Consider the following 17,806-nt stretch of genomic DNA (forward strand, 5'->3'; position numbering starts at 1 on the left):
ACGCGAGTAATACCTAAAATCGGACCCACGGTCAAACAATTCGCATCAAAAGCAATAGGAAAAATCGGCGAGACTGTCATTTCTGGTATCGGTAATTTGGCCACTAAAGGCTTCAATGCTGTCAAAAGTAAAATATTAAATTTAACGCGTAAAAAACAGTCCGTCAAATTACCTAGCACCAGAGAAATGCCACCCGAGATCAGCAAAGCCATAAACGACGCAGCAAATAAAAAAATAAACGACCTAGCAAAGGAAGTTGCTAAGACAAATCTAGCGCAGGAAGTTGCTAAGACAAATCTAGCGCAGGAAGTCGCAAATACAAGCTTCATTTCAGGCAGTGGTCTTCGTTTTAGATGAGAATCTTATTAATAAATGTTCGCACAAGTGTCAAACGAAGTGTTCGACATGGACGAGCCTGTAGGTAGAGACACATCCGTGCGAGATTTCCAATATTTTTCGTATGACGCAGTGACGCCAAATACTGAAAATCGCCTGGAAATTCAAGTCCACGACACAACAAGATATTGTCTTCCATCTGAGGCATATATCGAAGTTACCGGGGAAGTTGTTAAAACAGATAATACCGCCTATGGAGCAGATTTTAAGGTTGGATTTGTCAATAATGGTATTATGGCATTATTCAAGAGCGCCACTTACATGATCGACGGAAGAGAGATTGAGTCAATTACCAATGATATTGACTTAGCAACGACGATAATAGGCCTAGCTAGATACTCGGATGATTTTACTAGATCAGCTGGTCCCGGTATGATGTTTGCCAAAGACAATTCTGATCATCCCGACAGTGATCCGCTTACCATCAAGAGACCGAGAAATCACGCTGATAATGCTGACGCTGATATCAAACCAGTTGTTACTAAATCCAATGAAAATTATAATCTCGGATTTGCCACGCGAAAATCTATGCTAATAACAGATCGCAGAAGATTCCCTTGTGCTATTCCGCTATCCCACATATTTGGATTTTGTAGACATTTCAGGAAAATTATATACGGAGCAAAGCATACCGTAACGTTTATTAGAAAAGGAAATAGCGACGATGCTATCTGGCGAGAATTTCAAATTGATGCCGCTACTGGTTTGCGACATGCCAATGATATCGCTAATAATACCGGTCGTATAAATTTACTCAAATTTACCTTGTGGATGCCAGCGATAACTCCATCAATGATTGAAGAAGAAAAATTATTATCATTCATGAACCAAGGCGGTAAATCTATCATGTCATGGCTGACAACAACAACAGATTCCACAACTACCAATATTGATGGTGATTTTACCTGGCGTATTGCATCGCAGCAAGGTACCTCCGCACCTAGGCATATCTTTATCGCTTTTTTGAACACGCTAAGGTATGATCAAGCACGCAGCCACATGATATTTGATAATATCAACACAACAAACGTTTCATTGAGAGTAAATGGACAACAAGAACCATCCGAGGAAATATCAATTAATTTTGCCAACTATTCTACGGCCCGCGCGTATCACCGCTTGCTAAGTTTCATGGGTCGCGATCAAAATATCGATACAGGATTACAAATATCACAGCTAGATTTTAATACTCGCTATCCTATCTATTACTTTTCCCTGGAGCATCTTGACCTGGTAAAGCAATCCGTCGTTGATATCCATTTCAAAGCCAGAATTCTCACGGGGGGTAATTTATATAAAGCAGTTGCGGTGATTCTCCGCGATAGAACAATGATATTGAAAGGAATCAGCGGCAGAATGAGAATCATAGACGCTCCTGTTGAGAAAATGTGACAAAATCAAATATTTCTAAATTTAGATTAAGCGATTATTAATATGCCATACGAACATGTCAGTGTAACTCTGATCCCGGGTCAGATAAAAAAGCTCCAAACAGCAACAGCAAAGCGATGCGGTTTGAAATTAACCCTGAAAAACGATCAAATTCACGGTGGGCCTAACAAATTATCGCTAACTAAGAGTCAACGCGAACGTTTCTCCAAGGCCAAATCAGCAAATACTGGTGTTCTTGTGAGCCTTAGCATAGGCGCCATCAGGGATATGGTCAAAACAGGTGGATTTCTTCCTTTCCTAGCTGCTATTCCTAAATTGGTACTTGGCGCTCTTCCGTCAATTGCAAAAGCTATAGGATTAGGCGCGGCTGGAGGTGTAGGCGATAAACTAGCAAAAAGTATAATGGGGGGGGGGGGCGATACGGTAAAAAAAAGGGAAGCGGCCTTTATCTAAGACGCCCCCCGTACGGATCCGGCCTAAGATTAGCACGGCCTATTCAAATTTAGATTTATTCAACGAAGCAAAAGATAAAAAAATAAAAATTTTCAGAGGCGTATTTATGCGGGATCAACTACCAGAAAAACCAAACCCCACCGAGACAGGAATAATAAATCTCGATTCAAATACCGGCCCTGGCACACACTGGGTCGCCTACGCGATTAATCCTCGCGAAGTTGTTTACTTTGACTCGTACGGACTAGCGCCACCAAACGAATTTATCAATTACGTGTCAAAGTTAAATATTCCAATTTGGTATTCGACACTTCCGACGCAGACGTTAATGGATCCACCGATATGCGGCCCAGAATCAATTAACGTCCTCGACGCAATTTCAAAATCATCCGGTCCGTATCATAGAATCGTATTTGAATATGCCATAGATAAATATCATGGTTGATATTTACGGTAGATTTATCTACAGGAAGAAGGAAGCAGAAGTGACTGACGTCGATCTATCAAAGTTCGCAACCAGGGATGATATTAATAATCTTCTATCGCTGTCAGAAGTAGATCCTGGCGAAGTTGCTATTTTTCAGAGCCGCGAAGGAAGATTACAAACCAGCAACGTCAAAATAACTGATATAATCAAGCGAGACGAATATAACGATCGTATCAATCAATTTACTAGCCTGTCAGATTCGGTATCAAAATCCATCGCTGATATTATAGCGAAGTTACCCCTGAAGGCCAATATCGCGGATGTGGAAAAAAAGGACAACGAGCTATCAGCAACGTTGCTTCTAAAGGCCGATAAAACATTACACGACGATCTTCAGGACAGAATGACAAAATGACTTAACAGGCTAAATAACGACCTTAAAAAACTCGACGATGCCTTAGCTAAATTTAGCAAAAAATTTGAGGATGATATAAAAACATCCAGCGATACTTCCTCCGCCGCAAACGAACTAGCAAAGAAAAAAGTCGATCAAGCATCGCATGACGATCTTAGCGATAAAGTGAGAAAAATCAACGAGGATATTACTAATATTCTCGCCGATGTTACCGAAATAAATATCGTAATGAGTCAGAAAAGCGATAAAACATCATACGATGATATCAGCGAGAAAACGAAAAAAATCGACGATGATATTACTAAAATTAACGATGATATTAACGTAGTACGTGAATTGGCGCGTCAAAAGGTCGATAAAACATTACACGACGATCTTAGCGAGAAAATAAAAAAAATTAACGATGAAATTAACGTGGTACGTGAATTAGCGCGTCAAAAATTCGATACATCAGTGTACGGCGGAGAAATTCGAGATTTAAACACGAAACTTCTCGACGCAACTACAAAAATTAGCGATATTAACACAAAAATATCGTCAATGAATCTTCCAAAATTGGCGCGTTTTCATGTGCCAGATCAGGTGGTAACAAAAAATCTTCCTTGCCATATACCATTTGTGTTTAGGACAGGGAATTTTATTTGGTCACCCGTGTTTGATAGTTTTATTTTTAAAGTGCCAATTACTGGTATATATCGAATATATGTGATCTCCGAGATAAAATTTAATATAATGATGGAACGTGGCAGTAAAATCCACGAATTTTACCCTGGATTTTTTATTATTTCGCTAAGTGAAGATAGCGACCAAATATTTATTCTGGGACCACCAGATAGATCCGTCACAGAACCAATTCCCTATTTTGTAATTTTCGAATATTTATCCGGAATAAACACAGTTGGTCAACCCAACTTCGAACGAGGTGATGTGAAAAGAATTGAGATTCCAATTGGTTAGAAAATTAAACTAATAAATGACCGCATCAGACTACCGATACAATCAGGCGCGTTCATGGCAGGATTCGCTAAAAAAACTTCTCGACGAATATCAAACAAAAATAAAAAAATACCAGCGTAGATTAGTTGCCATCGATGTTGCTGTGTACGCGGTAAGTGCAATAGTCGCCGGTGCGGGAATAATCTTATCCGCGGTGACAACAATCGCGCCGATCGCAGCAACGATAATAATCTCATCGACAACAACAATCGCTGGTGTTCTCAATATCATCGCGAAAAAAATATCCTCGTGCACGAATGAAAAATTGTCTCTATACACGAGTAAATTATCCCAGGTCAACAATGCGTATTCGAAATTATCGTCGTTGCTTTCTGAGAGTCTCAACGACGGCGTTATATCCGATCTAGAATTTTCAGCAATGATAAATATCTACTCCGAGATTGAACAAATGAATATCAATAATGTCCGAACTAACTCAAATCGTGACAAACACGACACCGCCGATAACAACGCTGATATCGGCAAGCTCAACCAGGCCAGAATTTAGTATCGATTTTCCAATACCAATTAGCGTCAAGGAAATTGCGCTGTCACAATTACGCGTCTATAATAGCTGGCCCAATGTTAGGTCGAAATCATTTGGTAGATTATCATCGAATAATTCGCTTGTTTTTGCCAATAAAAACCGCCCCGATGGAACTCCCGATTGGATCGTCGTTGGCATACCAACAGGCAGTTACGAAATTGAGCAAATCGACAAGGAACTTACCAGTAGAATATCGAATATAACCGGCGATGATAAGCCAGGAATAAAAATATTAACACACGAACCAACGTTGTCGTCGATAATCGAAGTAAAATCGCCATATATCGTTGATATTTACCAGTCATCGATTAGGACAGTTCTAGGTTGGCCCGAAATCGCACCTCTGGCAAAACCAGAAAAATCTGATTTTATTATTCCAGGTTGGCACGAAGAAGCTCCTCCAGAGCAACCGGAGCCAAAAAAATCAGATTTTACCACCGACGAAGTATGGAGGGAAGATAACAAACACAAGCCTCTGATCCACAGCGCCATCAACCTCATAAATAACCACAAATTTAACCTGGTAATGTTCGCTTTTACTTTTAGGGACGAAAGAATTCTCTCGTGGTTGCCTCTTCCTAAAATTCCCCCCGGTGTGAAAATCTTCGACGCTACCAATATTAACAGGATAATAGCCCCCATAGACGGTATCTTGGTAAGAAGAACCCTCGACGAATTTATTCAAGAGCATAAATTACATTTAAATTTATTGCGGGAATCCTTTCATGAATGCATCTTAAATAAATCAGGTTCATGTAGCGAAATTATCGAACGCGTGAAGATTTTAAATCAACTCGCGAATGATGTTGAATATTATCACGGTATGTTCATTCGGGCGATAATCGACGATATATCAATTGCCGATTATGTTCTTCCTATTAGCAAATTCGAGTTGATCAAAAATTCAGGAGAAAAACAAAAATTCATGAGAGTATTTGGATTAACCGAGGAAACGCTACCAAATTTCAAATTTCCCGATTATGATGTTGATGAAATGAGAAAATCCGTCACTGATACCATCGATGATTTATTTCCGAAATTACATGCCGCGTGGACTAAAAAAGTACAATCAGAATCGATTCTCAAACATAATAATGATCCTGCCGGGCAAGGGCGGCATATCTCGCCGGGTATCGTTAACATAACGGAGGTTATCGCGATTTATCTTCACGCGGATGTTGTTGAAAACAGCTACAATGTGGATTCGTCTATGTCAGGGCATGCGCAGCAGGGGTTTATCTTGTATTCGTTTTCGCGTAGCGTCTCTCCGGGTTTTTTGATAATAAAAGAGCCAGTAAATCCGTTTTATCTGCGATGTCACAATCGATTATTGTCGAAGATAAATTTCAAACTGACGGATCAGAATGGACATTTGCTTGATATACGCGGAGAAACACTGAGTATCAATTTGTTGGTGAGATCGTGAAAATCGAAGATTCTAAAGATTCTTAAAGATTTTTAAAATCTCTCCACGGGAAAAAAACGGGCCAAAAAAATAAATAAAAACTAGCAGATTTTTCAAAATTAGTAAAAATTTTTAATTTTGATGGGGTAAATACCCGTCAAATTGAGTAATTTATATAATTTCGTAAATCCGTTGGGGTAAATACCCGTCAAATTGTGCAATTTATATAATTTTATGTTTTTGGTGGGGTAAATACCCGTCAAAATTAAGAAAATTGCACAATTTCAAAAAATAAATTATTTCGGTAAATAATAAAAGAAATTAATAAAAATCAGAAAAATTAAGAAATTTGTGTAATTTTATGTTTTTGATGGGGTAAATACCCGTCAAATTGTGCAATTTATATAATTTCGTGAATCTGCTGGGGTAAATACCCGTCAAATTGTGCAATTTATATAATTTTATGTTTTTGGTGGAGTAAATACCCGTCAAAATTAAGAAAATTGCATAATTTCAGTAAAATAATAAAAAAAAATAATAAAAATCAGGAAATTTTGTTTTTTTTTGTGGCAAGAATCTTAAGAATCTTCAGAATCTTTGACTCTACTTTCATCGACCAGCTTTTTTAGCTGCCTGACACGCGAGCTGGTAATTTTTCTCGACTCATACTCGTCGGATAATCTCGATCTAACTTTTTCTACCAGCGTCGATAATTTAACAAAATCCTCGATTTGATCATCGCTGACAGTCGCAAGTGATTGGTACATGGCAATCTGGATTTTCTTTATAAACTTATATTCTGACGGTAGCGTGTATCTGTATTCGAGCTTCCCTTGAACAATCGTCTCAAATTCGGACCGGATTTTACCTGTGTCCAAATCTGAGGATAAATTTATGTTTTTGTTTTTCAGATCCTCGATGGCTTCGATGATGTTGTTTATATTATCCTCGTTCATTATACAAATTTGTAATATTTAATTAATTTTTAGAAAATATTGAGATTTTTAATCAGATATTATCGGAATATAGTAAAATTCGATCCACTCGCCAAATAGATATGAGAATGTCGCGTTGATTATTTTTTCTGTCGCACGTTGCACCGATGCTGGATTAATACTAAAATATTTTGCAGCGGCGTTTATCGATGTAAATGCAAGTTCCTCGCCTGTTTCTCGATTTACCGATTTAACCGCCTTAGATGGTCGCCGTACGCCACCGGTATTACCAAATCGTGAATTTTGACTCGGAGTGACCGCTCGGAGATTGGAAAGTTTGTTGTTAAGTTTATTTCCATCGATGTGGTCAATAACAAGACCGATTTCTACTGGTCCGTGAAAACATTCAAATACAAACTTATGACAAAAATAACCTTCGCATCTTTGTTTTTTGCCTTTGCTAATGGTAAATAACAGATAACCCGAATTACAAACATGACCAACACGATTCTTTGTTCTAATATTTCTAACGATACCATCCGATGATGACTCGTATTCCATGATCGTAGGATGAGATTTAAACTCGCATGTCATTGTTGTTGGAGGAATCGTTGATTTCAAGTTCATTATATAATAATTATATGTCTAAATCGTTATTTGCCTTGAATCGATTAATATAATCTTCTTCACATGTTATAACCGACGAGGATCTTTTTTCATAATACCGACGCAATTCTCGATAATTTTTCCCTCCACAAGCCAAACACAATCGAGTCTTTCCTCGAGTGCCAACTTGGCAAACTAAGCAACGTTGTGGTCCTTTACTGCCACGTCGAATCGCATATATATGAGCGCCGCAATAATCGCCTCTGCAGGATTTATCACAGAAATTTGTTGAACCGATTAGTATCCATTTGCAATGCATTATTATAATTTAAACATTTGTCTAAAATATAATCATGGATGTATTTGATCTTGATGAGGCAGAATATATTATACCTGAAGTTGATCGGGCCAAGAGAGAATTTTTCGACGATGGAGCGATTCACACTTGGTCGACTTGGAAAACGAACTCTGTTGATGCCACGATGAACCTGGAGCGAGCCAAGAAAATAATCGAGCACATAAAAACCGAACACAAAGAAGAACGATTTATCTTTGGAATAAAATTTATCGCACAAATGCCCGATGATACTTGGATTATTCGCGATAAACGAGATCCAGTGCGTGGCGGTAAGAAAAATGTTGTTCTCGATAAAAACTCTAAGCATGGATTGTTACTGGGGATCGACGGTCCCTATTACGCTAGGGCGTATCCATCTAGCGCTGTTGTTTATGGTATTTATCGGCTGAATAATAATCCTGACGCGAAAAATCTACCCGCGATGAAAGAATCACCGAAGATAAACTGCGTGGCTGAGCGCGTTATCGAGCACATGAAAAACGCACGACGTGGATCTGGTCTGACTCAGTTGAGGCTGAATAAAATTAACACGTGGGCAAAGACAGTTGCTGATGGTGCATCGGTGGATGATGTGGCTGCGTTGAGCAAGAAACTTAAGTTTCCTATCACGGTGAAAACACTATCGGGAGAAATATTATACTCGTCTCCGTATAGATCTCGAGGAGCACCAATCGAGATTGTCGATCATAATTCACATGCGTGGTCGCAGTCGGTAATGATATTTCCGCGGGATCGTGTTGTTAAATTTTATCCCGTGGGAAATTCTGCGGTAGATGCCGCAAAGGACAATTCCGATGCCATGTTTAGATATATCAAAAAATTAGCCGCGTCTGATCCAATATCGATTTGGTTGTTCTCGAGCGAAGAAAGATACGATCAGTTTATCTTGCCACGCGGCGATATTTACCGTGATGAAATATTACACGAATCGATGAAAAATCTTGCGGTGAAATATTCGTCGAATCCCGATCAGTTACTAACGAACTGCTTTACGGTTCCATCTGTTGCTGCTCACGCTGCCAGAGAGAGAAATTCGTGGAAACCTACGAGAAACGAATATCTCGCTGATATTCAGCTTAGCTGTATCGAGTACGGCCATGGCGGATTGTGGAATACCAAGTACAATTTCGAAGATATGATCTCCGTTGACATGAGCGCGTGTTATCCTGGAAGTTTTCTCGGATATGGCGATTGTGCGGATTATTTTGCTAAATTTGGCCATCCTACCAGCGAGATGACAAGAGTTGCCTGATTTTGTCATGACCGGATTCGCTTGTGTCACTTCGTTTGAGTTTGCTGAAAATTTACATAAAATCTGTTATATTTGGTTCGGCAGGCATTTATCTCAACGTCGTTGGGTTCCTACGGTGTTGTTGAGGTATATGCTGGATTCGTCAATGTTAGTGTCGTTGACAGTGAGCGAGGCGATTATATCGTATAGGAAACAAACTAATGTGTGGTTACCGACGGATTGCGATAACGCGAAAGATATCGGAAGAAAAATAATTGGCAAATTTACTCAAGGAGGATCCGTTGATCATAAACACCGACACGCCAGGTTGTTTATCAACGATGCCGAGATGGATTTTATTATCGCCGATGCGGTATCGCGAGGAATATTCTGCAACAGAGAGAATATTATCATTGATGGAGCAAAGTTAGGTACCGTGATTAGCTACCTTGATGGAGAATCAGCGCAGTATACGCATTTGCGGTCGTCGATGCTCGCTTATGTTAGCATAAATTTGCTGTCGATGATAAATAAATTTTCTGATATCGCGGTAAGGGTCGCGACAGATTCATTTTATATCGATAAAAAATACCAGTGCAGGCTAGAAAATTTAATTACCGATGGTAGCTCCTGGGGAACTTGGAGGATAAAAAACGAAGACATTCTAGATTACTGTGAAGACGCCGATGTCGAAGATTGCGATAAATTTCATCGAGATAAATTTGAGGAAATATCGACGGCTGCATCTGCATTTGACCCAATTTCACGTAACAAATTCGTTTACATGAATGGTCCTGGTGGTAGCGGTAAAACAACGAGAGCGATAAATTTATTTGCAAACTCCGATATGATCGTGTTGACTCCGACTCACAGATTAGCTCGAGAAATAAAGCAGCGCGGAGTTGGTTCTTGCACATATCACAGTTATTTCAAGTACAGCGGTGGATCATGGGATTCGGCTCGCATGGGAAACAAATACATCAACAAGATTATAATATTTGACGAAATTTGCACGGTGAATCTAGATATTTTAAAATCGATATTAGCTTGGCTGGAAGGGAAAAATACCGCTGTGATAATGTGCGGCGATCACGGCCAACCTGATCCGATTGATGGTGAATCGCCTCACGAATGGCTCAGAAACTTCGTTGACTATTACGAGGAAATCGACGCCGATTATAGATCTACTGATATTTTACTGACCGAATTTAAGAAATTAATTCGATTACAACCGAATAAAATTCAATGTGATGTGATGAGAAAAATAATCGACGAAACTCCGATGGATAATTTTCTAAATTTGTGGCGTCCCGATCATCTAATCGTCGCTAGTAGGAAAATTGTTCGTGATACTATCCAGGAAATGTTATTCAAGTTGCACTGTGAGAAATTTCCAACGTTACAGGTGCCGTTATGTTACAGGCCCGCTGATACTAGGAAACAAAATATCAGTGTTACTTTGCCCTGCGGAGAGGAAAAAACTTTGGTCTTGAATGATATTATCCTCGTTGATATTAATCTTGTCAATGACGCGATAAACGCAGAAAAATCGCCGTGGAAACTTGGATACGCAACAACGATACATTCATCGCAGGGATTGACCGTGCATGGTCAGGTTTGGATCGTCGATGATAGAATTTCCTGGTCAAATTTAGTGTATTTGGCCGTGTCGAGAGTAAGAAAATTATCTCAGCTAGGACGAATTCGAATAAATCACATTAGTGACGCTGGCGGTAGTTGAGTATCTTTTGGTATTATTTGTAATTCTTCCTTGGTAAATCCGCGTTGTGGCGCTAACGAATCTAGGATATAAATAGCTGGTCTTCCTGACGATCTTGTTACGGCGGATATTTTATGTGTTGTAACGCTCCAGGTTGGGTCGGTTGCTCTTTTTCTGCCTCCTTCGGCCTCGCCTTCTTTATATAAATACCTGACTGTGACACTACCTAGTACAGGCTGAATCGTGGAATCTCGCTTTAGGGGTATATTCGATTTTGTAATTGCAATTGCGGGTTTCATTGCTATTGTTCGAGTTACTTCGTTATTTAGCGCGTTAATCACATGAGGCAATCTTGATACCCAATCGTGAGATCGATTATCCTGAATAAATTCACGCGCGTATTGGTATCCGAATAATCGTTCTGCGAGCGTTTTATTGAATCTTTCGACGATAGCTTGATTGTGATGAACACCTACTATACCACGTCGGATTTTAACATTATTCTTCTTCATCAATGAAGTAACCGCACCGAGGAATTCTCGTCCGGGATCAATCTGGAGAAGCTTCGGCCATGTTAATGGGGATCGTGAGTAAATTTCGTTAAACGCCTTAGCGATCTCCGTTGCTGTTTTATTCGATAACGGCTCGGCTTCTTTATATCTGCTAGCGATATCAACAACCGTTAACACGTATTTGTATGTGACTTCGTCAACGGTATCGTGAGGAAGAAACATTAAATCAGCCTGATGAACTTCATTAGGGACGCTGACAGTGAAACTCGCGTACGGTATTTTCTTAGGTGGTGGGAGATATATTTGCCAGATTGCCTGTTTTGATAGCCACGATTCAGCAACGGATTGTTTTACTTTGGCGGCCTTGGCGAGTTTGGCAATTGCTGATTTTCCTCGCCAAAATCCTCGCGGAGAATAATATATTTGTTCCATTATTTATTTACCGGCGCCGAATACTAATTTACCTTTCATTGCGCCCTTTACCAGCCAAGTTGCCAATTTTTCTTTGAAACTTTTGTTGGGAATCGCGTCTATTGCGTGAATTAGCCTGACATCAGCGAGATGCCGTTGTTGTAGATATCCGCTACGATACGCAAGATCATGGTAGTAACACGCGTTATCGATGGCGTTTACTGGATCTTCGCCTTGCTTTGGTTGGTTATTATCGTCGAGTCTGATATCGAGTCTTGTTCCGGGTCCGCAGTAATTGTATCCTGGTAGATGCTTCTCTCCGGGATATTTCGCCCAGGGCAGCCCAGGTAGATTTTTCAAGGAGGCGGCAATGTCTCCTCCGGTTCTTCTACTTTTTTTTTTACAAATTTGAACTTGCGTGTCTTGCAAATTTCGCATTCTCCCTTGATTGCGTTCCTGTTGTTGCGTGTGACGATTTCGATTGGATTTAACGTAGCTGTGTGAGTGCGACACTTAACACAATATAGATCCATGTATTCTAGTAACATGGATGTAATTGATTTTTCCGCCACGAAGCGACGCGAGCAAATAAAACATAACGCGGTATTACCAAATTCGATAAGGATGATAATCATTGGCCCGTCTGGTTCTGGTAAGACGCAGTTGTTGCTAAATTTGATTATGCGATGGTTGAAATGGGACAAGTTGTATTTGGTTGCACCGTCCGTTGATGATCAGCGATGTTATCAAGTACTAAAGGAATTTAGCGACAATACCGACGAAGGCACAATCGAATTTATCACAGACATTAATGAAGCTCCAACCGTGGAAAATTTAGACGGCGATGTTAATAATCTTGTTGTATTCGATGATGTTATGCTGGACAAGCAAACCAACCCGGCTAGAATATTCTCGCGTGGCAGACACAAGAACACCGATGTGATTTACGTGACACAGCGATACACGCAGATTCCCAAGGTAATTAGAGATAATTGTAATATTTTATCTGTGTTCAACGGCGTAGACACGCACACGCTGAGAAATATCCATCAGACTTGGTGTAACGGTGACATGGATATAAACAAATTTAAAAATTTCTTCAGCCGCGCTCAGGCAACACCGCACGGGTTTATCACGATAAATCTTCACGATCCGCGTAGTAGGTATCGAATTGGTCTCGATCAAATTTATTCATGAGAAAAGCAGCCCAAAGATGCAAAATCGACATTAACACAATAAAATATCCCCGGACCCCCCCCCAAAAAAAATCTTCCTTTTTTACTTGCCTGAATGAACACAAAAATTGCACTCGGCGGGGATTTTACGCAAATTAATTTTCGTAGGAATGTTTATTTTGGCTTTCCGAGGCTTCTACGGAGAAAGTTCTCGTAGGAAGGTTTATTTTGGCTGGAACGGCTGGTCTGTACAACTTCCCTGCTGCTGTGAATCACAACATTGAATATCGACAACATATCACACACACAAACTAATGTTGTATCTCACAAAGGAGAGTTATTAAGATAGCAAACAATTGGATGCATTTAGACATGACGAATTTCGTTTAACAATCGTAATGATTCATATATCGTCCATGTCTAGAATAAGCAACAAGTTTAATTAAGATGTTCGTATTAGTTATAATTGTCTCATAGATATAACGAGTTTAAGCCTCTGTTATAATTTGATACTGTTATGTCATCTAAATTAAGAATACGATGTAACCAACCGAGCTATCGGGCATTGTTTCAGTCGCTGCATGTGCTACAAAAACTCTTCAGGGATTATTCTCTTATTTTTTCCGTAATTGCTCTTCTCAGAAATGGTGCTGCGAAAAATTAATAAATCCAGTTCATACACAAGATATAAACATACACTTTCGTAAACATTTTAATTATTATTGCTAAATATTCGAAAGAAAAGGAATTTAACATTAACTTCAATGCAGATAGAAACAAAATGTCCTTAACTCGCCTACCTTCATTAAACGTTCCACTCCAGTGCATGCGAACTTTTTCGTTTGGTTATTTGTTGCTTTTCTTATCTTGCTGTTTATAAATCACGTGCATTTTAACAGTTCCGAGATTAACAACGAAAGATCATAATCAATAGTGAACTTGGTCAGCGGTAATCAATGCATCAATATAAAGTTATCATCATTTACCCTGATTTCGTTGCTGAAAAAAGCTAAATTTAGTTACAGTTAAACAGATACTTAGACCATGTACTTAATGACGCCAATCCTCAGTTTGCTCTTGTTCGTCGGTCAGCAGTTCACATGCTGTTTATCACTGTCACTCAAGCTGGCGCCCTCAAAAAGCAGTGAGCAACAAGCCCAGAAAAACACACACCGTAGCTATTAATTATAATTTCATATTCACATAGTTCTTTCTTTTTAGTTCCACGGAATGTCCAAACAGCACAATCAGCTCTCGCCACAGAACGTTTCATGAGACTTTATTCCCTGCTAGTTCATGTCGGTACGAAAGTTTTGCGAAGGGTTTTGCACTTCTACAGCGTCACCCCTAACTGCACCCTCCGTCAGTACATGGAAAGCTGCAAAAAGGGTATTCTCAAACTGAAAAAGAGGAAGGTACTTAATCAGTCTCAGATTGAAATCATTTTCCCACAAGCTGGTGATACAGATATAACAAAGTATGACATTACCCTATTGTCTGCACTTCTCAACAACATAGTTAAATCCCTCGGTCAAAATGCGAAACAAAGTGTCATAACTTTGCGGAGCAATAGAAACAAACTCATGCATGCAGAATCAACAAAAATGAGCATAAATGATTACCAGACTTCATGGCTGGATGTTACCACCTCCATGACAGATCTTAGCAAGATTTGCAGAGATGCTGCCTTTGAAGAGGAAATACAGGAAGAAATTCAGGCTGTTCAGAATTCTGGATCGAATGATATTCTGTCCAGATTGGATAGTTTTGATGAGGATCTGAAGAAGATGCGCTCGGATGTAGATACAATTGCACGTGATCAAGCAAGCCATAGTGATCATCTACCAGTTGAAATCACAAAATTGTAATTAGATTATGTAACCTAGACAGATAAATGCATGGAATGGTCTTATGCGAACTCTAAATTCAGTATTATGTAATACTCTTTCGTGGAGTCATTTTAGTAATTTTCCAGAAATGGGGAGATGTGTGGATGAAGAGGTGAGTAACCACATGTAGATCATGGTTGCCCAAGCCTATGGCGTGATCTATTAAATCCCTTAACTATAGATCCACTTACGTGACCCAGATTTAATGTTACATTTTTGGAGTAGCATGCATTAGATGCATTTACATGCAACTATTGTTTTAATACCTTTTGTCAAGATTGAATCGACCATCTGGAATAAGTTCAGATTTTTATACTAAGGTAACAAGATCATTCTTAAAATCTGGTGACACAGTTCTACTATGTGTTTACCTCTCTAACGCTAGGATTCATTTGCCGTTTGCATAGGATTGGGCTGTCTAGATGAGTTTTCCAAATCTATAACATCAGAAATCAAACGCATACACTAATTGTACATATTTTCGATGAGTATGCATGTTATAAAAGTATGGTGTAAGTTCAGGTAATGGAAATAATATTTCAAAATTTCGAGATGAACACAGCACACAAGTTTGGTTAAGCAGATATGATTAGTATAAAATATATCACAATCCAATATATTTATAGCAAAAGAGGCATTTTGTAACCAGTAAGTTTTAATTTTGCAAGCAAATTGCAGTTCGCTCTCCTTCCAAACCCATGTGCTATGAGAATATCTATGTTGATATTGTTTTTTTCTGTGATTGCAAAAATAATTTTTATGCTGGAGATACTAAAACCAAAATCACAAAAGAATTATTCAGCTAGAGAAAGAAGATAAAGGTAAAGATATTCATCAGCGAGACATACTTAAATTTCCCAGCTCCAAACATGTACCAAAGTCAATAATCATAAAACTTAGAAATTCTGAAGCCAAAATAGTTCTTATAAAGGACAAACGAAACTTGAAGAAATGCTTCCAATAAAATGAATGAATAAAGCGGTAATCTGACTAAACATGGGTCCCATTAACGGTTCTTCAAAACCTCTAAAATAGAATCTGCTTGGAATGTTAATTGCCGGGTTTATGCCAAAACGAACGCAAGTAGAAGGACTAGATTTAACTTTTTGACGATAGTGCTGTAGTGGTTAATTCTAATTACAAATGTTATGTGTCATATGGTTTAAAAGTGCGTTGAAATATTGTTTTCACTTTAAAATGAGTTTAGAAAACTTTGGCCTATGTCCATGATAGCATATATTTATGACGACGGTGCTAAGGTTTTGCATATATTTTCTTATACTATTGAAACTCGCAAATAACATTTGACAATCGTTACAAATATTGACAATACTTATTGTTAAGTGTTTGGTTTGACATCAAAACAATAATCCAGTGAGTCACGGAAAATATAGCTACCAAATATTCATTTAAGGTTTCAGATTTTATACTGATTGTTCAAACTCTAAGGTCAAACTCATTTCTGGAAAATATCAAATTCCTGGTATACAAAGTTACATTATTTTGACATGTAATGAAACTAAAAATAAAAAGATTTTAAAACTTGCAAACAATTTAATTAAGTCAAATACAAATTAAATAAAAAATGCATAACAGTGTGCTGTGTATTCACTGTGTATTCAGTAATGTCAATTTAAATCCCCAATGCCGCCACTTATCATAAATTTCACAATTCTTCCAATCCAACTAAAGTTTGGAAGGAATGAAATGATCTGTTGAAATAAAGATTTCTGACATTAACCGTTCTTTGAAATAATAAAGATGTTAGTTTTAAACGACATTCAAATATTTAATTTAGAATTAAGAGGTGCCACCGCTTAAATCAGTCAACGAAGTCGCTCGTAATTCCGTTCTTTTTCGGGAGTGCTCTGAAAGCAATGAATTGTTACATTCGACAAATTCCCCTAGTTACTAATCTTGTAATAACAACATTCGCACTTGCGCACAAACTGTTACGAGAGTGAATTAAAGGGGCAAGCCAGCTTCTTTTAAGTAGTTCTGAGAAGAAAAGGCGTGCATTTGATAACTATAAGATTCGAGTGAATATTTTTCTTTGATTGGGGCGCTACAATACTTTTGACAGGTTTAACTTCGGCTGAAGACAATCTATTTTAGCTTGGTATTGGATTAATATCTTTACAACAGTGACATCATCAAATCTTGTGTTGCAGCATTCGACAGAAATCGGTTGACACTTGTAATTCGCCGATCAACATCGGATTAATTCGTACACATGTGAAACATGGTTGGGTTTCTAAGTTTGAAGGAGAAATTACATGGCTCATAATGTGATGGAATGTCTATAGTATCATTTTTAATGAAATCAAATGGTATTTAGGGCCAATATAATTTAATATTTCGTGTTATTCAGATGACATATACGACTTTTTACACGTAACAGCGGCATTGGGGCTAAATATTCCTGTGACTATTACATAATAAAGAAAATAGTTAATGCAATCTCTTTTAAAGAGGATATAAAGAAAACAGGTAAATCGTATCACACATGCATATATACATAATACGTACACACACACAGACACACACACACGCACGCACACACACACACACACACACACACATACATACATACATACATACATACATACATAAATGCATGCATTCATACATACATACATACATACATACGACAGGCATGCACAAACCCCGGCCCGCAGGCATGATCCGGCAAGCAAACGTGTTCTGTCCGGCCCTCAGGGCAAATTAAAACAACACAGAAAAATCTGGCCCGTGAACAGTAATTATATTAAAGAAATTAGTGTTTGCTGCCCTCGAGTGATCTTAGAAAATGCAATCTGGCCCTCGGCCGAAAAAGGTTGGTTGCACAGGAAAATGCTTTTTTCAACCTGACCAGCATCCTTAAGAAATGGAATGACTTTGAAATTATATAACAAATGTCATTTATTTCTTGCAAGGA

General features: G+C 38.6%; 1 protein-coding gene across 1 annotated transcript; it reads left to right on the forward strand.

Moving 5' to 3' along the window:
- Positions 1 to 13,780: 13,780 nt before the first annotated feature.
- LOC149797457 (uncharacterized) lies at positions 13,781 to 17,370 on the forward strand. The gene has a single exon (XM_089962270.1). The coding sequence runs from the start codon at positions 14,251 to 14,253 to the stop codon at positions 14,845 to 14,847; it is 597 nt and encodes a 198-aa protein (XP_089818396.1). The 5' UTR covers positions 13,781 to 14,250; the 3' UTR covers positions 14,848 to 17,370.
- The last annotated feature ends 436 nt before the right edge of the window (positions 17,371 to 17,806 follow it).

Source organism: Sinohyriopsis cumingii, chromosome 6, assembly GCF_028554795.1.
Source record: "Sinohyriopsis cumingii isolate HCF-2022 chromosome 6, ASM2855479v2, whole genome shotgun sequence".
NCBI classification, from domain to species: domain Eukaryota; kingdom Metazoa; phylum Mollusca; class Bivalvia; order Unionida; family Unionidae; genus Sinohyriopsis; species Sinohyriopsis cumingii.